General features: G+C 39.3%; 1 protein-coding gene across 2 annotated transcripts in view; it reads right to left on the bottom strand.

Moving 5' to 3' along the window:
• Positions 1-1,848: 1,848 nt before the first annotated feature.
• The window catches only part of btaf1 (BTAF1 RNA polymerase II, B-TFIID transcription factor-associated), a 119,023-nt gene continuing 94,157 nt past the window's right edge, over positions 1,849-26,714 (bottom strand). For both annotated transcript variants that reach the window (XM_078413707.1, XM_078413708.1), the window contains exons 26-38: positions 26,279-26,431; positions 25,855-25,976; positions 25,602-25,769; positions 25,353-25,430; positions 25,057-25,186; positions 22,429-22,570; positions 19,568-19,698; positions 18,472-18,597; positions 17,233-17,385; positions 15,805-16,016; positions 15,055-15,214; positions 5,679-5,849; positions 1,849-2,585 (exon numbers count right to left, since the gene is read on the bottom strand). In XM_078413707.1, coding sequence (XP_078269833.1) covers positions 2,445-2,585; positions 5,679-5,849; positions 15,055-15,214; positions 15,805-16,016; positions 17,233-17,385; positions 18,472-18,597; positions 19,568-19,698; positions 22,429-22,570; positions 25,057-25,186; positions 25,353-25,430; positions 25,602-25,769; positions 25,855-25,976; positions 26,279-26,431 — 1,887 coding nt within the window. In that variant the 3' untranslated portion in view covers positions 1,849-2,444. The remainder of the gene's footprint in view (positions 2,586-5,678; positions 5,850-15,054; positions 15,215-15,804; positions 16,017-17,232; positions 17,386-18,471; positions 18,598-19,567; positions 19,699-22,428; positions 22,571-25,056; positions 25,187-25,352; positions 25,431-25,601; positions 25,770-25,854; positions 25,977-26,278; positions 26,432-26,714) is intronic.

The raw sequence follows: 26,714 nt of genomic DNA, 5'->3' as shown, positions 1-26,714 counted from the left end.
TTTCTAGATAACCTTGATGAATGAAAGAGTGTGGCATTTTGACACAATGCATGCCAGCCTGGTATGGCAACGTTTCTGTTCTTGACTGCCTGAATCTGAATCATGATGAACACAGCCAGTCCTTCGCAGGCTTGTCACTTTCTTTCATCTTGTCCATGTTGCATCAGGAATGTTAGAGGCATCGCCAAGGACAGTTACCCTATTTGCTTTTTCTCTCTTCTACCTTTTGGGAGGAGATACAGCACCTTGAAAGCCTGGTTATATAGATTTAAGGGCAACTTCTTCGTCACTGCTGTCAGACACCTGAACCAATCCTCTTTCTCACCCCCCCGTCATGGAGCCACTGCCACATACTCTAACCTTTAACTCTATTCCCGTCAGTTATTGTTATTGCCCTTTGGCATTGTTTTACTCAACTCTGATTTTGCAATACAATCTGCTCTTTTGCACTCATCATTGTAGTCAGTATCTCTACTGTGTCAATAGACAATAGGTGCAGGAGTAGGCCATTCAGCCCTTCGAGCCAGCACCGCCATTCAATGCAATCATGGCTGATCACTCAATCAGTACCCCGTTCCTGCCTTCTCCCCATACCCCCTCACTCCGCTATCCTTAAGAGCTCTATCCAGCTCTCTCTTGAAAGCATCCAACGAACTGGCCTCCACTGCCTTCTGAGGCAGAGAATTCCACACCTTCACCACTCTCTGACTGAAAAAGTTCTTCCTCATCTCCGTTCTAAATGGCCTACTGTATGTACGCTGAAGTTTATGCTGCAATCTTCACATGAGCAGGAATTTTATTGCACATGTATATTACACAAAAATCTAATTTATTCTTACATTTGCTTGGTTATTAAATTTTTGCATTTTAGTACTTTCGTTGCACTACTTCAGACCGCGTTACAATCTGCACAGTTCTGCTGTTCTGCATTGTTTTATTTTTCATCATCATGTATACTGTTTGCAGACAAGGAATTTCATAGCATCCTTATATAAATGACAAAATAATTCTTCATAAGATCCTCTTGATGCTCAGTGCTTCTCTCAACGAAGTTGTCCAATCTTATATTTCCAATGTTTTTATTTTGCATTTCCAGCATTTGCTTTATTTTGGTTTTCTACCTTAAGACAGGGTCATAATATTCCTCAATTAATGATCAGTTATATCAAGTTTATTTTTCCTCACAGCCCAACTCAAAGCAATAAAATGTCAATTTTACTTCCCCCTCGACTCCATCCAAGGACCCCAACAGTCTTTTCAGGTGAGGCAGAGGCTCTTGCACCTCCTCCAACCTCATCTATTGTATCCACAGTTCCAGGTGTCAACTCCTGTATATCTGCGAGACCAAACACAGGCTCGGCGATGGTTTCACTGAACACCTCCGTTCAGTCCGCCTTAACCTACCTGATCTCCCGATTGCTCAGCAATTTAACTCCCATTCCCAATCTGACTTTTCTGTCCTGGGCCGCCTCCATTGTCAGAGGTAGGCCCAGTGCAAATTGGAGGAACAGCACCTCATACTTCGCTTGGGTTTCTTACACCCCAGCGGTATGAACCTTGACTTCTCCAACTTCAAGTAGCCCTTGCTTTTCCTCTCTCTCTCCATCCCCTACCCCGTTCTCCCACCAGTCTTACTGTCTCCGACTACATTTTATCTCTGTACCACTCACTCCCGACGTCAGTCTGAAGAAGGGTCTCGACCTGAAACATCAACCATTCCTTCTCTCCACAGATACTGCTTGACATGCTGAGTTACTCCAGCATTTTGTGTCTACCTTCATCTGCAGTTCTTTCCTACTCAATAAATGTAAATGATTTATTTACTAAAGAGTGATCAGCACATGGAAAATTCACAGTATTAATTTTTTCAACTGAATTTTATTTTGATCAAATTTCAGAAATTTTATTTCAACTCAAGTACAAAGTTATTTCTATTGAACACCTACAATTATCATTGCTCTGCAAGTAAACTGAAAGCCATCACTAATAGGCAGCAAAAAAAAATAAAAATCAGTCAATTTCCACTATGGAAAAAGTGGAGGTGGTTTATATTTTAAATCAAATTCTGGTTCTGCACTGGTGTACAGCAATTTACTGTATTGTACTATGTCACATAATGGCATATTTCCTTAACTATACGAAAAAGTTTTCCTTAAGAACAATATTTCTGTTTCCTAAGACATTTAAAGTGTTACTTCAAGTATATCTGCACTGAATAAATGTCTAATGTAAAACTGTAAAACTGTGCAAACTAAGCTGGGGTAACTATCTGCTCTACCGATTCTGAACCTCTGGTTTCCAAAATATCCATCTTATGCTTGCTCTTTTCAACTTTGCCTGTATTTACACAGTACTCGACAGTTAATTGTCTCCAAAACGTGCTGAATATCAGCAGAAAAATCTTGTGACATGCTCGTGACTTAGCTGCAATTATCCAAGTAATTTTATTTTAGTGAATGCATGAAATTATCCAAATTATATTCTGTGTCATATTGTTGTTGATCCCAAAGGTCTCCAAGGTTTTCCAAGATTGCCTTCACAGATGACTTTGCTGCAGAACCAGATCCCATATTTTCATGGCCATCCTTAAAATGGAAAAAATGTAATCAGAAATTGAAGCATTTTGCAAAATAAAAAATTGCACATGAACTCTAACATAAACAATGACCTGTGAGTAACCCAGACCTATAATTAGGTTGCAATAGGCCATAGTTCAACCTCTGAAAAGGATAATGTAGTGTTACTTAAAAGTTTGTGACTCCAAATCGTTAGTTCCCAAAAGAACTTGAGATGGTGAGACTGTAAGCGAAAATGGTGACTGAAATTGTTTTCTGTAATACATCTTGGCAAGAGCAGAAGCATGTGCCACAAACAGTGCGATTTTGACACTTAATTACCTGCTAGCATTCATTAAGAACGCCAGCCTCCAGTCAGGTAGCTAGTATGTGCGTTATCCCCTCTCTCAGCAGCGAGCAGCTGACTACGAATATTTTTGTCACTAAAATATTTCTACATAAAAATCCACCATCTTTTGTAATTCACTGAATACCAAAAAGGACTTTTGAAACATTACCTGCTGGAAATTCTCTTGCCGACAACATTTATTCACTGGGAAACAGGTTCAAATTGTTATAAGTTTATAAACCTCCTCAGTCTCCCCTCAGCCTCCAATGCTCCAGCGAAAAGAATCCAAGTTTGTCTGATCTCTTCTTGCAGCTAAGATCTGTTAATCCAAGGAGCATTCTGGATTATCTCTTTACACCCTTCTTCACTGCCTGCAACTCCACCAACTTTTGTGTTGTCTGCACAGTTACTGACAAACCCATCCACATTTCCATTCAAGTTATTCACATGTGTCCCAAACAGAGGTCCCAGCACTGAACTGCAGAACACCACTGATCATGGATCTCCAGCCAGAATAACACCTTTCTACTCTCTGAAGAAGGGTCTCAATCCGAAACGTCACCCATTCTATCCAGAGATGCTGCCTGTCCCATTGAGTCATTTTGAGTCAATCTTCGATGTAAACCAGCATCTGCAGTTCCTTCCTACATACAACACCTTTCTACTGTCTTCTATGGGTAAACCAATTCTGAATCACTGTGGATCCCAGGCATTTTCTGGATCAGTCTATCATGAAAGACATGGTCAGATATCCATATTAACACCATTCACTGCCCCGCCCTCATCTCTCACCTCTTCAAAATAAAACGCAAACCAAGTTCATAAAAAGGCACGCTGACTCTTCCTAATAAGCCAAATCTCTTCCATGTGCAATAACCCAGTACCTAAAGATTCTCTACAATAGCTTCCCTACTATGATGCAAGTTTCATTGGCCTAATATTTCCTGGATTATCCCCATTTCCTCTCCCAAAAAAACACAGCACTGGGCACTCACCGGTCCTCTGACATCTCACCGGTGTCTAGACAGGATACAAAGATCATTGCCACAGCCCCAGCAACATTTTCTCTTGCCCGTCATAAATCTGGGATAGTTTGCATCAAGCTCTGGGCAATTATCCATCATAATCCAGAGAACCACCAACACCTTCTTGTTCTCAAATTGCCCTTGCACATTAGTATCTCCGACTCCATCCTCTATGAATACCAATGTGAAATATTCAGTCTGAAGAAGGGTCTCAATGCGAAACGTCACCCGTTCCTTCTCTCCCAAGATGCTGCCTGACCTGCTGAGTTACTCCAGCATTGTGAAATATTTGTTCAGTAGTTCAGTACTTTGCCTATATTCTCAGACTTCACTCCTTTATCCTTGAGTGGTCCTGTACTCTTCCTAGTTCTCCTATTTTTAATTGGGATTCTCCTTAATCTTATTTGCAAAGACATTTCTTGGCACCTTTTGGCCCTTCTAATTCCCAGCTCAAGTTCTTGTCTGCTTCCTTTACATTCCTCATCAGATTTCATCTTCCACAACCTTACATATGCTTCCGTTATCTTTCTGACCAAAAAATTCTTCCACTTTTCTTATTGACCTATTATGAATTCGGATAAAAAGTACAAGCAAAAAACAGACTTTTAAATAAGAGTGCCTCATTACAGTAGCATCTATTCAGTGCTGTTTTCATCCAATAAAAAGGCCAAAGAAATGGATTTAGTTCTGATCACTGGCTACACAAAAAACCCCTTTCATGTGCTTTATGTACTTCCACTGGATCAAATCAGATCAAAACAATGACTCCATGTAGATTCAAACCATTTTAAAAAATGAACTCAGTGGGGCATGTCATGTTTTACAAACTTGATTTGAATTTTTTTTGAAGAGGTGTTGAAGGTTATAGATGAGGGCAGGTCAATGGACATTCCCAGAAAAAACAAGCGTTAAGGCTCAATTCCCCCCTTCCCTTTTTCATTCAACCTGCAGCTAGTACACCATTTTGAAAAAATACATCACTGCAAGAATATTTCTCATCTTTGTCGTGACAAGCAGCTCCAATGCAAGGATCTTTAGTGATGTCATGAATGGGAATATTATGGATAAGAGTTGGCTCACAGCTTCAACATGCATGGTCAAGAGAGAGTTAGATTTAGCTCTTAGGGTTAAAGGAATCAAGGGATAAGGAGAAAAAGCAGGAACAGGGTACTGATTTTCGATGATCAGCCATGATGGCTCGAAGGGCCGAATGGCCTACTCCTGCACTTATTTTTCTTTGTTTCTATGTCACTGTTGCACAGAACACAATTAAGTGAATAAATCACTTAACAAAACATAAAGATTTAATGCTTGTTGCATTTGAATTCACTGAGCACACAAACACCCAAGAAAGGTGGCATTAACTAGTATGTGGGTAACTTAGTGTTCAACGGTTCATAGGATCTAAAAAAAACCCAGGCCATTTTGGGGAGGAAATTCACACTCTCAACAGTATTACTTGTTAGGATTAAGTACAAGCAAACTGTCGGCTAATATGAAGTTACAACGTGCATATCTGGAGCTGCTTCAAATGCATAACATATCTGAAGCACTGTAATGGATGCATACAGCAACTTGATTTAACATACAGTAAAATTCATTTTGATGTCAATTACAATTTTTAAATAATCGGGGACAATTGAACAATATATTTTGTACAGGTTCTGGTTCCCCTTTGCTATTATAGTCGGGGACAATTATTAATTGTGACAAAAACATATGTTTGAAGAAAGTAATTTTCTACTTTACCTTATCAAGAGTGAATAAATCCAGAAGCTGATCTGTTCCCATACTCTGTAAATTTGCATTCTCTTGACTGATAATGGTATTTGCAATACTCATTTTAAACTTCTGTAATCCCATGATTTTTTCTTCTAAGGTTCCTCTTGTTACTAATCGGTAAATATTAACAACACGTTTCTGGGGAGATCAAGAAAAATGTTTAAATAGTCAAATCAAGGACTTTTCATCATAGACTGGAATGCACCAGGTTGGCAGTCTGAAATGTTCATTTTTATTTGTTCTACCCCTTTATTTTCCCAGCTCAACCCGTCTATTCAAAACCACTGTTTTGCAGATGTTGAATTTCTGTCCTTATGCTTGCATTGTCTCATGTACATCACAAATTAAATCAACCTTTTTCATTTGTGTACTTTACAAGTCTTCTAGTGGTACATAACTTGACTTATTTCTTTCCTCCATCCCTTTGTTTTAACATTGGTCATTTGAAATATCTTTAAATATTGAAGAGACTGCATCTGAAATATTAACATGCCTCTTTACTCTTCACACATCCTGAATGACTTGAATATTTTGTTTAAAGACAATTTAAAAAAAATTACTTTATAAATCTGTCAAAACAAGTCAAAGTCAACACATTCAAATGAAAATGCAAGGCACAAAGAAAATAATTTAAGGAGCTTTAAGGTGAGCGAGGCAAATGTTATAAGGAGGTATGGAGACAGATACGACAATGGTGCTTGAGAGGCATTCAGACAGCACGAGGATAGGCAAGAAATGGAGGGATATGGATCATGTGCAGGCAGTTGCGATTAGTTTATCTTGGCATTATGTTTAGCATGAACATTGTGGGCAGTAGGGCCCGTTCCTGTGCTGTACTATACTTTTCTATGTTCTATGCAAATCAACGAAATGGAAATAGGCCATATTAATCTTTGTGCCGAAAGATTATAATCTGAAGCCAGGTCAACATAGGCCTGAAAACCGATTACTATGTTGGCTTTCCAACATAAAATATTGGTTCTGGAGTTAAGAACTTTAAAATATATGATAAATTGCAAAAAATGTGTGCACTTTAGTGATAGTTGACAATAGACCATAGACTATACATGCAGGAGTAGGCCATTCGGCCCTTCGAGCCAGCACTGCCACTCAATGTGATCATGGCTGATCATTCACAATCAGTACCTTGTTCCTGCCTTCTCCCCATACCCCCTGACTCCGCAATCTTTAAGAGCTCTATCTAGCTCTCTCTTGAAAGCATCCAGAGAATTGGCCCCCATTGCCTTCTGAGGCAGAGAATTCCACAGATTCACAACTCTCTGACTGAAAAAGTTTTTCCTCATCTCCGTTCTAAATGGTCTACCCCTTATTGTTAAACTGTGGCCCCTTGTTCTGGACTCCCCCAACATTGGGAACATGTTTCCTGCCTCTAACGTGTCCAATCCCTTAACAGTCTTAATAGTCTTCAATAAGATCCCCTCTCATCCGTCTAAATTCCAGTGTATACAAGCAAACCTAGTCGCTCCAGTCTTTCAACATACGACAGTCCCGCCATTCTGGGAATTAACCTAGTAAACCTACGCTGCACGCCCTCAATAGCAAGAATATCCTTCCTCAAATTTGGAGACCAAAACTGCACACAGTACTCTAGGTGCGGTCTCACTAGGGCCCTGTACAACTGCAGAAGAACCTCTTTGCTCCTATACTCAACTCCTCTTGTTATGAAGGCCATCTTTATGTTACCTGCCCCACCAGAGGGGAGAGGACACTTACTTAATCACTGCTACACTTCAATCAATATCGCTCTGTTCCTCGGGCAGCTCTGGGTCTCTCTGATCATTGTTTAGTTCACCTTATTCCGACCTACAGGCAGAATCTAAAATCTGCTAAACCTGTGGTCAGAACAACGAAAAGGTGGACAAGCGAGGGCAATGAAAAACTACAGTCCTGCTTTGACTGCACTGATTGAAATGTGTTCAGGGAAGCAACCACAAGCCTCGATGAGTACACAGACACTGTGACATCCTGTCAGCTTTTGCGAGGACAGTTGCATTCCCACGATGACCGGATCTGGTTCAACAAGCCCTGGTTCACAGCAGAACTCAGACAGCTCCGCCAGTCAAACGATGAGGCGTACAGGAGCGGGGATACAGACCTCTACAGGCAGGCCAAGTACAAGCTGAGAAGAGGAATCAGAGCTGCAAAGGGAAGGTACTCTGAGAGGCAAGTTCTCAGCTAATGACTCTTCAGTTTGGAAGGGCTTGCAAGAAATCACCAGCTACAAGAGGAAAACCCCACACTCCTTGGACAATCATCAGCTGACCAACGACCTGAACGAGTTTTACTGCAGGTTCGAGAAACAGAAACATAAACCTAGGACCCCCCCCCCAGTCAACCTAGGCCTGCACTTCATCCTCCTGCACCTAGACCGCAAGGAGACCTATGCCAGGATTCTGTTTGTGGACTTTAGCTTTGCGTTTAACACCATTGTGCCAGAGCTACTACACTCCAAACTCTCCCAGTTGTCTGTGCCTGACCCCCTCTGTCAGTGGATCATCAACTTCCTGACGGACAGGAAGCAGCATGTGAGGCTGGGAAAGCACATCTCGGACCCGCAGACCCTCAGCATAGGAGCACCGCAAGGCTGCGTACTCTCCCCTCTCCTTTACTCTCTCTACACCAACGACTGTACCTCCACAGACTCCTCTGTCAAGCTCCTCAAGTTTGCGGATGACACAACCCTGATTGGACTGATCCAGGATGGGGAGGAATCTGCCTACAGAGGGGAAGTGACACAGCTGGCGTCCTGGTGCCATCGCAACAACCTGGAGCTCAATGGTCCTAAGACAGTGGAACTAATTGTAGACTTTCGAAGAGATCCCCCTCCCCTCCCCCCACTCACTATCAACAACACCATAGTCACATCTGTGGAGTCATTTAAGTTCCTTGGAACCATCATCTCCAGGAACCTTAAATGGGGGGCCACCATCGACTTCACTGTCAAAAAGGCCCAACAGAGGATGTACTTCCTGCGGCAACTGAAGAAACACAATCTGCCACGGGCAATGATGGTCCAATTTTATACTGCTATCATTGAGTCCGTCCTCACCTTCTCCATCATGGTCTGGTTTGGCTCAGCCACCAAGCACGACATCCGGAGGTTGCAACGGATCGTTCGCACAGCTGAGAAGGTTGTTGGCTGCAACCTTCCCCCCCATTGACGAACTGTACACTGCAAGGGCCAGGAAGCGAGCGGGCAAGATCATATCTGACCCCTCTCACCCTGGCCACAAACTCTTTGAAGCACTTCCCTCTGGAAGGCGACTCCGGACTGTCAAAGCCGCCACAGCCAGACATAAAAACAGCTTTTTTCCACGAGTGGTAGTTCTACTCAATAACTAAAGTTTGTAGTCTCTTTTTTGTTCTGGTTTATTTTCACCCACATGTTTAGACCGTAATGGTGTATCCTTATTGTTTTGATGTGTTTATGCTTTATTCCTAATTGTTAACTGTATGTTTGTGTTGTCATTTGTGAGCGGAGCACCAAGGCACATTCCTTGTATATGCATACTTTGCCAATAAACTTATTCATTCATTCATTCCATTGGCTTTCTTCACTGCCTGCTGTACCTGCATGCTTCCATTCAGTGACTGATGCACTAGGACACCCAGATCTCTTTCTATGTCCCCTTTTCCTAACCTGACACCATTCAGATAATAATCTACCTTCCTATTCTGACCACCAAAGTGGATAACCTCACATTTATCCACATTAAACTGCATCTGCCATGCTTCTGCCCGCTCACACAACCTGTCCAAGTCACCCTGCAACCTCATAGCATCTTCCTCACAGTTCACACTGCCACCCAGCTTTGTATCATCTGCAAATTTGCTGATGTTACTTTTAATCCCTTCATCCAAGTCATTAATGTATATTGTAAATAGCTGTGGTCCCAGCACCGAGCCTTGCGGTACCCCACTAGTGACTGTCTACCATTCTGAAATGGACCCATTAATCACTACTCTTTGCTTTCTGTCTGCCAACCAATTTTCTATCCATGTCAGTACCCTACCCCCAATACCATGTGCTCTAATTTTGCCCACTAATCTCCTATGTGGGACCTTGTCGAAGGCTTTCTGAAAGTCAAGGTACACTACATCCACCGGCTCTCCCCTGTCCATTTTCCGAGTTACATCCTCAAAAAATTCCAGAAGATTCGTAAATCCATGCTGACTCAGAACGATCCTGTTACTGCTATCCAAATGCTCCGCAATTTCGTCTTTTATAATTGACTCCAGCATCTTCCCCACCACCGATGTCAGACTAATTTCTATAAATCTTCTCTATAATTTCTTGTTTTCTCTCTCCGTCCTTTCTAAAAAAGTGGGCTCCTTCCTATAAAAGTTGACTTTATACTGAGGAAGGAATTGTGATTAATTTTCATCAGAATTACTGTGTTCTGATGTACATCTTTGAATTGAGTTGGAATGTAGCCTTGACAGATAGCACAAGATTTAATATAGCCCAAAGCAGTTTTTAGTTGGTTAATTTTTTTAAAACTGAACCTTTAGTATTGTCTTGCAAAAAACTTGAGTATGTTCTTCAAATTCCTCTTGCAACTAACTTTCATGACATCAATAGAACTTCGATCTACAACAGCCTAGACTCTACCACAGCATAGTAAGATATTGATGTCAGTGCTTTCCCATTTAAAGATTAGAAGGCAAATTACAAAGCAATGCAAACAGACCAATCAATAAAACATAATACAGAACGTTGGTGCACATGCTTAAAAAATATTTTTTAAATGTGGAAGAAACTATTTTGAATTACTGAAATGTGGTGAAATCTACAAGCTAATATGTGGAGCACCATGATGTGATTCTCTCAGTTAATATTTCACACAACAGACGATAAGCAGCTAATGCAAGTGACATCATGTAATATTGGGTACTTCATTTAGGTTTAATTATGAAGAATTTTGATGACAATTAGTTAATCAACTTTGGAATGCAAATGATCTTTACTTCCAATTTAAAAAAAATAAGGTGTAGTCATTACATGACATCTTAATAAGTTTCCATAAAGTTCATCCATACTGATCAATGCTTATGTTCTATTTAGCATTTTAGTGAACAGCTCTAATCATCAGATTTGGAAGGATAGTAAATTCATAGATTGACTTGACCCCTTGTGGTTAATATATTCAGATAGAAATAAACTCTGGAGTAACAAAAGCAGATGTTTTACCTCTAATTTTATACAATTTAAAGTAATTCAGGACTTTAACCAAAAATGCTGCATGAATCACTCCTATCTTGAGATCACCTCAATTCTTCCAGTTTCAACCAACACAGTTCAAGTACATATGTACATGCACAGACACACACTATATATGTCTGTAAACTGTGAAAATGTGTCCAGCTACAGCTTGATCAAATATAACAGGATAAAGTCAATCTAGCTAATCACTAGCTTGGTCTAAACTCATTCAATAATCAGTGATGGATGATCAGTGATGGATGATCAGTGATGGATGATCAGTGATGGATTGTAAATTGAGAGTCTGTTAATTGATGACTGCAAAATTTCTTGATCTGTGGCAAATTATATTTATGCCATAAGTGCCAAGCAATGGCAATGCCAATGTCTGCAAGCATATTTCATTCAGTAATGTCATCACTACCAAATCACCACCTGGGATTACAACAAATTTGAAAGTAACTACATAAACCACATAATATCTCCCTCCATCAGGGATATTACAGTGGACACGCAGCTTGGAGAGCGATTCTCACTTGCTGGCACCGCAAAACCTGTAATTTACAAGATTCATGTCTTCACTGCAATGGAATGCATTCCACTTGTCTGAGATGTCAACCTCAACGAATCTCAAGAAGATACAGACCAGGATAACGAAACCAGATTGATTGGTACCGCCCCAATCCTTCACCTCATTCATCCCTAAAGCACCAATGAACATCTATAAAATTCAGCATAGTGTCACTGATGTTTTCTCAACCTAGGACAAGGAGAACTGGAATACCTTCAGCAATAGGTTTCTCTCCTAGTCACATGCCTTCCTGATGCTAGCATTGGACCAGTTTAATGCAGTGGCTTACCACCACTTTCTAAATTCACATTTACATGACACGGCTGGCCTTATAAACAATATCTACAATCCTTCGAGTAAAAAAACTAAACTTCATTCTGCTCCATTAGCAAAATACAAATTGGGGAAAGTGAGAGATATCTATATAAAATAAAAGTTAATAGTAAACAACTTTGATGACTGAAGATGTTTTGGATATTAATCCAGCCAACACGCCCAGCTGGCTTGCTATTTCTGTTATGATCCATCTCTGAATATCAGCTTGGAAATGCAAAGTTTGCCAGACAGAACATTCTCCTCAGGATTAGTTGCCTTCAATTTAGGATGGTTTTTGAGCCCTTGTTAATCTAATGGGCCTGTAGTTTGCCAAAATCACACGTTATGCTTGCAGACCAAATTTCATTCGTTCATCAATTTTACCATAAGAATTTCCTTCATAACCTCAGAAAATGTACTTTGCATCCAGGTTTTAAAGGAATATATTCTTTAAGGCTCCACTGCCTTGGCTTCAAAATAGTCTGAGACACTAGATGGATTGGACAGCAAATTACAAAATGATTCAGTAGCAACTCTAGTGAAAACTTCAATAAAATATTACTGTTTTCAAAAATTGCAGTTCATCTGTTAATTATTTTCTACTCATTTGATGGGTTAAAATAGCCAATGTAAATTGCCCCTTATGTGGATTAATCAGGGGTGATGTACCGTGCCCTCCATAACATTTGGGACAAAGACCCATCATTTATTTATTTGCCTCTGTACTCCACAATTTGAGATTTGTAATAAAAAAAATCACATGTGGTTAAAGCGCACATTGTCAGATTTTATTAAAGGGTATTTTTATACATTTTGGTTTCACCATGTAGAAATTACAGCTGTGTTTATACATAGTCCCCGCATTTCAGGGCACCATAATGTTTGGGACACATGGCTTTACAGGTGTTTATAATTGTTCAGGTGTGTTTAAATGCCACCTTTATTACTGTTTATCAACATGAGGACCAAAGTTGTGCCAATGAAGGTCAAAGAAGCTATTATGAGACTGAGAAACAAGAATAAAACTGTTGGAGATCAGCCAAACCTTAGGCGTACCAAAATCAACTGTTTGGAACATCATTAAGAAGAAAGAGAGCACTGGTGAGCTTACTAATCGCAAAGGGACTGGCAGGCCAAGGAAGACCTCCACAGGTGATGACAGAAGAATTCTCTTTAAAATAAAGAAGAATCCCCAAACACCTGTCCGACAGATCAGAAACATTCTTCAGGAGTCAGGTGTGGATTTGTCAATGACCACTGTCCGCAGAAGACTTCATGAACAGAAATACAGAGGCTACACTGCAAGATGCAAACCACTGGTTAGCTGTAAAAATAGGATGGCCAGGTTACAGTTTGCCAAGAAGTACTTAAAAGAACAACCACAGTTCTGGAAAAAGGTCGTGGACAGATGAGAGGAAGCTTAACTTATTTCAGAATGATGGCAAGAACAAAGTATGGAAGAGAGAATGAACTGCCCAAGATCCAAACCATACCACCTTATCTGTGAAACACGGTGGTGGGGGTGTTATGGTCTGGGCATGGCTGCTGGCTCACTTGTCTTCATTGATGATACAACTGCTGATGATAGTAGCACAATGAATTCTGAAGTGTATAGATACACCCTATTTCAAGTTCAAACAAATGCCTCAAAACTCGTTGGCCGGTGGTTCATTCAACAGCAAGACAATGAACCCAAACATACGGCTAAAGGAGTTTTTCAAAGCTAAAAAATGATCAATTCTTGAGTGGTCGTCAATCACCCGATCTGAACCCAATTGAGCATGCCTTTTATATGCTGAAGAGAAAACCTAATGGGACTAGCCCCCAAAACAAGCATAAGCTAAAGATGGCTGCAATACAGGCCTGGCAGAGCATCACCAGAGAAGAGACCCAGCTACTGGTGATGTCCATAAATCGCAGACTTCAAGCAAAGGATGCATGCAAAGGATATGCAACAAAATACTAAACATGATTATTTTCATTTACATGACATTGCTGTGTCCCAAACATTATGGTGCCCTGAAATGGGGGGACTATGTATAAACACTGCTGTAATTTCTAAATGATGAAACCAAAATGTATAAAAATGGCCTTTATTAAAATCTGCATTAAGATCAGATCCCTGGGAGTGAATGCATTACGTGCACTTAAATGTTGCCAATATTTGCATTATTCTGTTTAGACTTGAAAATGGCATTAGCCATAAAAAAGAGAACAGCCAATGTGTTAAGTAGATAACTGTTTGAAGCTACCAGAGACTCAATGAGGCCTACTGTACATTGTAAGATCCTTCCATTGTGTCTAATCATGGAACCGAACTAAAGGATTAAGTTTAGATTATAATCCCACACACACACATTTGTCAAGCCCGCTTGAACTTAAGTCAGAAGGTGGGTATCCTGTAATTAATAATTTACCTCCTGACATTCCTAAGCTTTTTGACCAAGTATTTGTTGTAAGGTATTTGTATTTGTTGTAAAGTATTTGTTATAATGGAAAACTCTCTACTCAACTGGATTAATACTGTTCCTTTCTGAAGGTTCACAACACCCAGGAGAAAACAGTTGATTCACTGGTATTGCATTCACACCTCAATGTTTGCTTCCTCAGCTGGGACACCATGGCTAAATACATAGCGGGTGCAAAATGCTCACCAAATATAAACATATCATCTGAGGCACAAGAATAATGGATGAATGGAATTATTACAATCTGCAATTTTCCCTTCAGTTACAGGCTTTTTTGACTAGTAAGTATAACGCTTTGCTACATTGTTATTCAATACAATACTGGAAATCTTTACATTCCTTCAGAAAGGATCCATCACAGGACTGCACAAATTCAAGGTAGATCACTCCAATTCTTATAAGAACAATAAAATCTGGCAATTCAGGCAAAGAAAATATAAATATTTCAATCAACTAGGACAGGTTATAAATCAATCATTAATTTCCTTTAAAACAAAATGGTTCTGAGTATCAATTATCTATCCTCAACTTGGAGATGAAAATTGATACTCAATCCTTAAAACTCCAGTGAACGTTAATGGATGGGATTGGGCGTGTTATATTTTTCTTCAAAACATATTGTTACTGTACTTTAAGTAACAGGAGAACCATCAAAGTAAGAACTGCAAAGTTTCAAGCGACGATTGAGTATTGAAAATAATCTGAAAACATTCGAAGTTTTAGATAAAAGGTAACCATTTTCAAATAGATTTGAAAGTGCTTTACCTGTCCAATACGATGAGCTCGATCCATTGCTTGCAGATCTCGCATTGGATTCCAGTCGTGCTCAACAAACACCACCGTATCTGCTCCAGTGAGGTTAAGTCCAAGGCCACCCACATGAGTGGTTAGCAGCAAGACATCTATTGATGGATCATTATTAAACCTAACAAAATGCAAATACAGAAATGCTAAAATGAAGATATAATTTAACATAGTTTTATGTGGAAACAAGGAAAGATACAAAATGCTGAAGTAACTCATTGGTTCAGGCAGCATCCCTGTTTAAAAGTCTAAACTACCTTGTGCTAATTCATCATAGTCATTTCCTTTAATTCAGACAAATGTTGGAACAGGTCGTGAGCAGGTGCTGCCATTCACATTTGCACATACTAATGTTTTTTTGAGGAAAGATACACAATAGGGGAGTAACTCAGCGGGTCAGGCAGTATCCCTGACCATGGATAGGTGACCCCTCTGAACTGCTATGGGAGTTGAAGTTCAGCAGACACAGAGCTCCTTCATACTCACTTCCCCTCCCCCACCCAACAGGAGACAGAGGCTAAGTATGGAAATATTCACCAAATATTCTTCCTTTGTTGAAACTATTTAAGTCATGTTCATGGCTAAAATCTTCTAAGGACCAAGTGACAAAGTCTTTAGATCAATGTTGTTTCCTGCAGGGCCTATGGCTCTTGATCACTAAGCTCGGACAGACTGTCAGTGCATGCATGACTTGTTATGTATCTTGCGTACCTTGCCACAATGGAATGTCGTTGGCCTGCAGGAACACTGCCATCCAACCTTAAGTAAGTGATACTTGGCATCTGAGGTTTGAGCAAGTCATGTTCTACAATGTCCAACATACTCTTCAGTTGGCAAAAAATGAGAACTCTGTGTTGTGCTACAACAGATTCGGTGCCATTTTCTGAGGCTGCACTGTTACCAAGTCCACAATCAAGCAGCAGCTAGAGGAAACAAAAAAGACAATTAAACAAAAGTTAACTAATTCAGGACCAGAATCTTCAATCTTTATTATTTTACATTAATTTCACATGGGGAATAAAATCTTGTGGTTCTGGTTATTAGTTAGTTTTCTAAATAGGATTATATTGCAGCATGCATCTTAAAAATAACTGGTAAAATTGCGGCTACTTTGAGAGAAGTATCCAACTAATTAATGAAAATAATAACATTTATAACACCCAACACCAATTTCACATCTAAATTGGATGCGAGATGGAGAGATGGCAGGCACTTGTACTGAAGATGAAAACAAAGAAATATGGAAAGTAATCAAATTTTCCAAGTTACTGCACCAAATCTAAGTAAATATTTTATAATCAAGAAGACTACGTGTTTTTTCTCCTCTTAAAAAATAATTCAGCCTATAATTGCTGTTAACATCTGTTTCTCAACAGAAAAATGTATCACTGTACATAGAACACAGAACAGTCCGCACAGAATATGGCCCTTCGGCTCATGCCGAACGTGATGCCAGATTAATCTATGCAGCTCTACCTGCACTGGGTCCACATCCCTCCATATCCATATATATGCCTATCTAAAAGTCTCTTCAATGCCAATATTCTCAGTTCATCAACCCTCTCCTTCATGTCTAAACCTTCCCTCACCCCTCAGCAATCCAATCTGCCAATGGAAGGGACGTCTAGTGTGCAGCCTATTGCTATATAACTTTTAGAACCATATCATATCATATCATATCATATATATACAGCCGGAAACAGGCCTTTTCGGCCCACCAAGTCCGTGCCGCCCAGCGATCCCCGCACATTAACACTATCCTACACCCACTAGGGACAATTTTTACATTTACCCAGCCAATTAACCTACATACCTGTACGTCTTTGGAGTGTGGGAGGAAACCGAAGATCTCGGAGAAAACCCACGCAGGTCACGGGGAGAACGTACAAACTCCTTACAGTGCAGCACCCGTAGTCAGGATCGAACCTGAGTCTCCGGCGCTGCATTCGCTGTAAAGCAGCAACTCTACCACTGTGCTACCGTGCCGCCCCATCTGCACATTCTCTAGTTTTATCAACAAATACTACTAAAATATTTACCATTGCTAATGTAATGCAACTTAATTCAAATTATCTAGACAAAAATCTCCAAGAGCAATGAAATAAACACAAAGAAATTATACTAAATTTCAAAGAGTACCTGCTTTAAGGCAGAAAGCTTTGGCGCATGCTGGATATCATGCAGAAATGAATTCTGAGCAGCAAGCTGCTCTATAATATGCTGGAATTCTGGATGTTGTGGCGTCAGTACCAGTGCAGGATGATTGCAAAGCTTCCTCAAATACTGCAGCGCCTAGAAATAAAAGGAATAAAGTCAAAATTTTTCATGCATGTTTGTCTTCAGCAGCTGGACAATATTTTCCCTTCAGCAAAAGATATGCCCTTTGCTTATAAGGTGATACAATATTGTGGTCAGTTTCTAAATTGTAAAATATATTGAGTTTAAATGGGTGATTTTAAACATTATAATTTTATAAATTATATAACATTATATTTTTACAGTATCACTTACTTCACAAATCTCTCCACTCAGCCTCTAATCTTTACATGCATTATCTCTTGAACAATTTATGTTTACTGCCCAATTCTCACCTATCATTCATAGACGTTTTTGCCCCTCTTCTCAGGAATTCCTATACCACTGGATCGGGATATGTGCCGTTCCATTTTGAATTGTGTAGTTGTTTTAAATATATATAATACAAGATCAAAGAAAATCATGAATGATGGGGAATGAAAGCAATGGAGTATGAACTAATGGTGGGATAAGAAGGATGGTCAGAAACAAGAGACGAATGAGATGAGATTGTGTATTAAAGAAGATGCTAGAGAAATGAAACGTCAACTAAATAATAATCAACTTGAATTATAGTCAGTTTCAAAAGTCAGATTAAGTTTGGGAGGTAGGGCTGGACGGGAGGAGTGGTAAACTTTGTCTTTTCTAATCCCATTTGATTTGGCAAAAAAAAAAATCAAATACAAGCAAAGCCTGTTTTGTATATAATTGGACAGAGAGAAAAGGGGTCAGAAAATTATATAACGAACACTAAGGACAGCATGTGTATCTGAGAAAATGAAATGCCTCTTGATTATAACAATGTCTAACCTCAATCATTCTGAGTGTGGCATTTTATCATCTCACTTCACCTTATCTTTAGCAAACTGATTTTCTCCTAGCCATACGTCCATTAATCACTTCCCTCATTGTGTTATTTTTCTTCTATAATTTCCATCAGTGATTCAGTAATCCAGAAATGTTTTTTTTAATTGGCAAAACTTTAAGTAAACCAGTTAGCTTTCTTTGAGAACACGAGCAAATTGCTATTAAACACAAACGGCACCAAGAGCTTGACAGAATCTCAGAAAAAAATATATTTACCTGGAATACATGCCCAGTAGCTTTCAGTTTAGGTTTCTCGTTTTCTTCTGTGTGTGCATTTGTAGATATTGTTTCTTCAACATCACACTTAGCACGTGATTTGGCAAAATCTTCATATAGTTGGACCTACAAATAAAAACATTCGTTCTATATTTTAAGAAACATAATAAGGAACAAAGTATAATTTATGAATCAATTCCTGCCGATTTGAACACTACCATTTAGAATAAATAAATATTTAAAAAATAATTTTATACTATATTTTTGATTAAAAATCTTGTATTTCTATAGTTCAATGCTGTTTATTTGGTTAAAGTGATTAATATTAAAATTGCCAAAGTCAAAAAATTAGAGCTTAGAAATTGTGCAAAACTTAATAACTGCATGGATGTCAAATGCCAAATTCATACAGCAATCATAAAACAGGCCACTGACGCTGTGTATAAACGTCAGCGTACGAGGATGGTTTGGGCAGAGGTAGGAGAGGGGAGGCTGGAAAGAGGATGGAGGAGAGATACTAACCTCTCATGTGATCATATCTCAACCAGATGAGCACATCTGCCTCTCGAGGTCAGTATAATCCAGTCTCAATTAATTTGAATTTAATGTTTTATTAATGCAATTGTCTTTCCTTTGTCTTCCACGAAGTAAATGTTTAATATTTACTAGTCACAATACACTAAATTTCTTAGTGAGTCCAAACCACAAAGCAGCAGCCATGTGGAAGACCAGCCTCTGGTCAGTGGGCAGGTACAGTTAGGCCCCTTTCAAATAATTCCAGTTGTCTAGTTTTGCTTTGCAAGAAAATTAATGCGTGCGACAGAAAATCAAAGCATGTGACAGAATTGTGTGCACCAAAATGTGTTGCAACTTCATTTGTACATTCCTGTTAGCCTCCATGCATGTGCAACCAATAGAAGACCCAGAAGTTTTTTTTTTTTGCGAATACACTTCCATTCTAATTATATAGACACCTTTAGTAATTACATTTCTGTTAATTACAATCATATAGCACACAGAAATCACTGCATTATATTATTTTAGACACTAATTTTGTTGTAGCTTTCTTCGCGATACATGCGATATTACAACATACCTGTAAAGTACTGAGATTACAGTAATAGTCTTGAATTATCTTGGGTGGAAGATCCTGAAGGACATCTTCCTTCATTCTGCGTAGCAGGAAAGGAAGTACTTGTCGATGCAATGCCTCCATTGCAAGAACACCTATGCCGCAATGGACAATGTTTATTTTGAATTCTTACTACAACTAATATATGAAACGAAAATTACAAATTAAAACTTCTTTACACTGACTTAAGATATTTTAGTATCAAACCTTTAATTCTTAATTATATAATTATCTTGTAGGAAAGAACTGCAGATGCTGGTTTAAATCGGTAGACACAAAATGTTGGAACAACTCAGCGGGACAGGCAGCATCTTTGGAGAGAAGGAATGGGTGACATTTCGGGTCGAGACCCTTCTTCAGACTGATGTCAGGGGAGGGGGCAGGACAGAGATAGAATTTAGTCGGAGACAGTAAGACTGGTGGGAGAACTGGGAAGGGGGAGGGGGAGGGGATGGAGAGAGAGGGAAAGCAAGGGCTATTTGAAGTTAGAGAAGTCAATGTTCATACCACTGGGGTGTAAGCTATCCAAACGAAATATGAGGTGCTGTTTCTCCAATTTGCACTCTGACAATGGAGAAAGGTCAGATTGGGAATGGGAGAGGAGTTAAAGTGTTGAGCAATCCAGAGATCAGGTAGGTTACGGTGGACTGAGCGGAGGTGTTCAGTGAAACGATCGCGAGCCTGCGTTTGGTCTCGCCGATGTACAGAAGCTGACACCTGGAACAGCGGATACAGTAGATGAGGTTGGAGGAGGTGCAAGTGAACCTCTGCCTCACCTGAAAAGATTGGATGGAGTCGAGGGGGGAGGTAAAGGGACAGGTGTTGTATTATTATCTTACAGCTCTATCAAGATGAAAGTAAAAGAATGAAGAGGTATCAACCAAAACAGCCATACCCAACATACAAGTTTTAAAATAAACCACCTTCTCCTTTAAAGTTTCCTTAGGAAAGCATACTGACTGAGCTGAATATTTAGTACTGCTACACCACTGATTTTCCGGCAACCGATGTTCCGGTACCTTCTTTAATCCAGACAAAATCACGGTACCGAAATGATTCTTCCCAGTTGCTGTATCCAAGAGCACTCCCGTCTTCTGCATATCTTTATTTTTCCACTCACTCATCGAGTTGCCGCTCCAATTCTCTCAGTACATTGTGATATGCAGGACGAACGCTTTGCACTCATCTTTACTACTGCCTTGCAGCGCCAGAGACCCGGGTCTCTGACTATACGGAGTTTGTACTTTCTCCCTGTGACCTGTGTGGGGTTTCTCCCGGATCTCCTGTTTGCTCCCACACTCCAAAGACGTACAGGTTTGTAGGCTAATTAGCTTGGTATGATTGTAAATTGTCTCTATTGTGTGTAGGATAGCATCAGTGTGTGGGCGTGGCTAGTCGGCACGGACTCAATGGGCTGAAGGGCCTGTTTCCGCGCTGTATCTCTAAACTAAACTATTATGTGACCTCTGTTGGTCTGGCAAAACGGATAATCCGTCAAGGCTCTGGAACCAAGGGTGCCAGAAAATCGATGGTGTGCCTGTATATATGTAACCGCTTAGTTTAGTTTAGAGATAGAGTGTGGAAACGGGCCCTTTCGGCCCATTGGGTCCGCGCCGCCCAGCGATCCCGGCATATTAACACTATCCTACACCCACTAGGGACAATTTTTACATTTACCAAACCAATTAACCTACAAACCTGTACGTCTTTGGAGTGTGGGAGGAAACCGAGGATCTCGGAGAAAACCCACGCAGGTCACGGGGAGAACGTACAGACAGCACCCGTAGTCGGGATGGAACCCGGGTCTCCGGCGCTGCATTCGCTGTAAGGCAGCCGCCCAGACGATTACTATCAAAGCACTTAGGAAAATAAAATAAAGCTCAAAAATCTTCACTGCAATTTCAATGTATATATCCATATCAGGCAGTGATGTACCCATGAAACCTGATCTCATAACGTGCATTCTCCCAATCATTTGTCCAACTCAAACTCTTTTCCCTTTTCCACACAATATCAAGAACCCAAACATAATCAAAAACTTTGCTTTCATCATTCCTTGAAGAAAGCTCCTGACCTCTTGAGAGAAAATAAATTTTATATCTCCTCCATCGTAAGTAGACAACTGTTTTTAAGCTATGCGCCTTAACTCTGGATTCTTCCACAAGAGGAAACATCATTTGCACATTCACCCTCCCAAGATTCTCAAGATCTTGTATGTTCATATATGATTTTAGAGTGCGATGGTAAAGCAGTGGTTACATTACGACATTGTTAATCTATCAACCAGATTAACAATTCAGTGACCAAAGATCAAATCTACCATGGCTGATAAGGATTTAATTTCATTCAATTTTTGTTTTATTTGGAACAGGAACTGGTCAACTAAACCTATTGGAGTGTTTTAACCAAGTAGGCAGGAAATATGCCATTTTTTCTTGGTCAGGCCTTTCTGGTCCTTGGTCTAGCACTGTTCTGACTGATTGATTCTTGCAAACTACAAAGTCGTTCAGTTGTACAGTTACCATTAATACAAGCAGAAATAAAATTAAACTGGGGGAACATACTGGCATTAACCTGCACATCAAATTCAGACACAGCAAAGTCACTTCCAGATCCAGATCAACACTGCAAAGATCTATCACAAACGTTTCGGATTGATGTTGAAAATGAAAGACCTGCACCACAGACTGGTCAAGCTTTCCTTAGTACCTAATCAGATGTACAGCACTTTGGTCAACGTGGGTTGTTTTTAAATGTGCTATACAAATAAAATTGACTTGACACTCATACCCTAAGACAATGTCAGATTCAAAATATTATCTTACCTGCTTCCTGCTCCTTTGAAGAACTCTTAGCATCTCTGCTAGCTAATATTGGCTTTCCATAACGTGCTGCAAACTGTCGCTCAGTACCCAAAAACCCTGGCATCAGGAAGTCAAACAATGACCAGAGTTCCAAGACATTGTTCTGCATTGATACAAAATGAAACTCAAATTGAATATCCTAAATGTTTATGAGAACTTCCACAGATCAAACTGTTGCAGTCTTTACTTCCAATACATCTAATGATTTGAGATTAATTAACATACCAAATGACAAAGACAATATGTTATCTATTGATCAGTATTTTTAAAATGAAATTATAAAGTACAAATGTATCTGAAGTCAATGCGCTATGGACAAAGAGATTAAAATTGAAGTTTTTAAATTTGATTGCACCTTAAAAGCTGGATAAAAGGACATCTGCAATGGCACCCATCATCAAAATTAATTTTTATTAGAGCAACTACTTGCTTTCTTTTCTTTTAGCTTTGTTTTAATCTGAATCTTTTCATATACTAAAACAATAGCTTATTATTTGGGTTATTATGAATAACCCACGGCTTTTTCCATTTAAAACCCTTTCTCACCAGTTTAGCATGAAAACAGGTTCATGGATAACTTGCAGCATTTCAATAGTTGGTCAATAAATAAAATCCAATTGATTTTTGCTGTCTTCTCTAATTTTTATATTTTCAATGTAACTTTAAAAAGCCCTGTCTCCTTAATTACATTAACCACAAGGATGGCTTTGTACTTTTTAACCATTCAAGAGAATCTTTCCCATTTACATTGTCTACAGTAAATCCTCGCTATTACAGACGTCTTTATGATGGATTTCAATCATAGTGGACTGTCCCTTCAAGATCACAGGCTGCTAGTTGCACTGCGGAAGCTATTGAAATTGACAAGCAATGTGCCCCACCTAATATTTGTCAAATGCAAACCTGAGAGTAAAGGTCCGTGTAACTAGAAAAGATATTTAGTGTGGGATGTACAGTTCTGCACAAGCTTTTAATTAACAATGACTTCTAATAATGACTGGAGCATTGTCCCCAAATCAGACCTCCCAACATTTGATTTTACAAATTCATAATTTATGTCCAAAATTCAGAATTTTACAATAAATTCATAATATGGCGTGTAATGCAACTTTTCAGCCAAAAAAGGCATGCACACCAAATTCGCATACACATTGCGCTACATTCATGTATGAAAAACGACTATTATTTCCAACAGTCTGTAGTTCTTAGACCACATATACACAATGTCAGGCCTATCATGAGCATATTCTGCTATTTATAGAAAGGTTACTGAACAGAGATACTTTTTGCAACACAAAGAAATAAAATGTTTTGTTTTGTTTTTTCTACTTTGCTTTTTCCTTGCACATCCCAGTTCTCTTGGTATTGAATAAAACAACGGTCATAAAATGTATGACTAAGTTATGAAGAAAGAGTTGATATATGCGACTCAGCTAAGCATACGGAAGTACTTGAAGTAAATTCGCATATTAATTGATAATCAGCCCAAAAAGGTGGCAATTGGCTTTTATGCTGTGTTTTATATTTTAACCCCGTCTTAATTAATTAATATAGTTATATAATCTTGCACTTAAATTTAATATTTACTCATTACAGTTCCACCACTGATTTTCTGGCACTCTTGGTTCCAGAGCTTTGCTGGTTTATCCAGCAGGCCAATGAAGTCGGCTATGGGGATAGATGTGTTGGCTCCAGCTGGGCTGGAGTTCCAGAGTCCCGGCCGCAGTTTGCAAATTCAACCCACCAATCGGCCATGGAAGTCCCACTGAGGTCGAGATTGGCTATCTTACCCAGCCTCGGTGCCACATTTTCGGGGAAACTTCCAGGGCGGGGGGATTTCTCGCGGAACCCCTAGTAATTGACAAATTGCAATTACCGACTGTTTTGCGGAAAAATGTGAGGCAAAATCGGAATGGCGGAAATGAAATAAGAAAGCGGAAACTTTCCGCCAAATTCGGAAGGGTTGGGAGGGGTGTCAAATGTTCAATGTGATTCATTATTGTGTGTTTATGTACTAATATTTGTTAAACCCTATACAGTCCTCAAAACATTCGCTGTCAGATTTTTTCAAATCTTACACAGTCATTCTAGGCAAAAAATTATTTTCAGCATATAAAATAATGCACAATATCTCTGTCTGTTGAAGAAATAACTCCAGAAAACATCTAAGGTAGACACAAAATGCTGGTAACTCGGCTGGTCAGGCAGCATCTCTGGTGAGAAGGAATGGGTGACCTTTCGGGTCGAGACCCTTCTTCAGACCCTTTCGATCAGCCTGAAGAAGGGTATCGACCCGGAACGTCACCCATTCCTTCTCTCCAGAAATGCTGCCAGACCCACTGAGTTACTCCAGCATTTTGTGTCTACCTTTGATTTAAACCAGCATCTGCAGTTTTCTTCCCCCCCCCCCCCCCCTTATATACTTCTACTTTATTCTACCAGACCAGTGCGCATTGCATTTGCAACTTCCATTGTGTGGCTCCAATGACAAATTCCTTCATAATTTCAATCATCTACTTGACATTTTCTTTTTTTCAATGGACTGTGCCATGATTTGGCCAAGATCTGTATCACTGAAAAGATAAATACCTGTATTGGTGTCCCAGAAAGTATCAACCTGTAGCTTGCAGTTAGCTGTTTAACTGCCTTTGAAAGTTTTGTCTTACCATTCTTGATTACGTGCCCTTCATCAAGAATGCAATAGTTCCACTTAATATTTCTGAAAGCAAAAGAAAAGCTCAAATGTTTCATGCAAAACGATCATGCCCCCGAGAATATAAATAATAAAAAATAGATCTAAATTATTAATGAACATAAAACGCATTCAAATAGTCAACAGAATAGAACATCTGTTATTTTAAGACCAAGTACCAATGTATACCTACTTGAAAAAATCAATGTCATTTCGAACAACATCATACGACGCCACAACAAGGTTGTGTTTTTTCACAAGGTGCTGTAACCTGAAAACCAATGCAAAATAAAAACACTACAGGTTAAAATGCCTCAAATTTTAAATGCATAATTGTGATTAATAGCACAAAGCAGCTGATATGTGATGCATGCCACAAAAATGATTAAATAGATTAATAACTACTGTATCCGTGAATCTCAGAGGTCATGGCATGATTTACCTAGCCCGCTCAGTGGGAGGTCCTGTATAGTGCAATGGATGCAATGTTTCTTTAGAACAGAACTTTCCTACTTCGTCTATCCAATGGCCTGTTAACGTTGGAGGACACACTACCAATGAAGGTAGAGGTGAATGATCTTCTGCCTGAGTTTTTGTATACTCCTGAGCCCTGTGGAAACATGGAAGTTGGCTGTTGTTCTGCTAGTTTTCCATTTTTAACAATATATTTAAAAAAATAATTTCCTTCAACTTACCTGAGGTAATGATCTCCTGCAAGAATGCAAATTGATTGCAGTGTCTTTCCCAGGCCCATATCATCACACAAAATACCATGAAGCTTATATTTGTTCAGAAATGCCAACCAGTTTACACCATCCTTAAATAATAACATGCATAAGAGAATGTTAATTAAAATATAACTTTTCTTTCTGACATACCAATAGAGGTCAACATCAGCTAAAATAAGTTCACAAACCAGAATCTTACAGATGGCATTAAATTGCCTCCAGAAATATTATTACAATAACTGCTTAAAATGCCACTAAAACCCTTCCTTTCAAGAGCTATCAAGGTTGTGTTTTTTCACAAGGTGCTGTAACCTGAAAACATGGTGTGTAAGAAGGAACTGCAGATGCTGGTTTAAACCGAAGATAGACACAAAATACACGCGTTTCTTACCTGCTGATATTTCCTGAGCTCTGCTTTGATAGAAACAGGAATTTTGTAATTTTCCAACTTTGTGCCATCTAATAATTGTTCCAAAAAATGTCGCTCTCTGGCTTTTTGTTTAATCAATTCATCTGACATATTTGGTGGATCCGGAATGCCAGCCTGTAAAATTAAATGTAATTTAGAATTTGTAAAACATATTCCATTGTGGAACTAAAATTACAAATCTATCATTCCTTTAGTTACATGGGAAAGGATTGGGAAACTGAACAATGTGATGGATTAAATACTGAATTCACTCCAGGACCTATCAGTAAATTAAACAACAAAAAACAAATACATAAATAAATAGAGTGGAAGACTAAGTGTTTGTTGGCAGAAACAATCCTACATAGGTGTGGTTTAGTGGTAGTAGACTTTCCTTTGAGTTTGAAGTCAGCTGCAT

This window comes from Rhinoraja longicauda, chromosome 16 (assembly GCF_053455715.1).
Source record: "Rhinoraja longicauda isolate Sanriku21f chromosome 16, sRhiLon1.1, whole genome shotgun sequence".
Classification (NCBI taxonomy): domain Eukaryota; kingdom Metazoa; phylum Chordata; class Chondrichthyes; order Rajiformes; family Arhynchobatidae; genus Rhinoraja; species Rhinoraja longicauda.
This window is presented reverse-complemented; position numbering and strand designations above follow the sequence as displayed.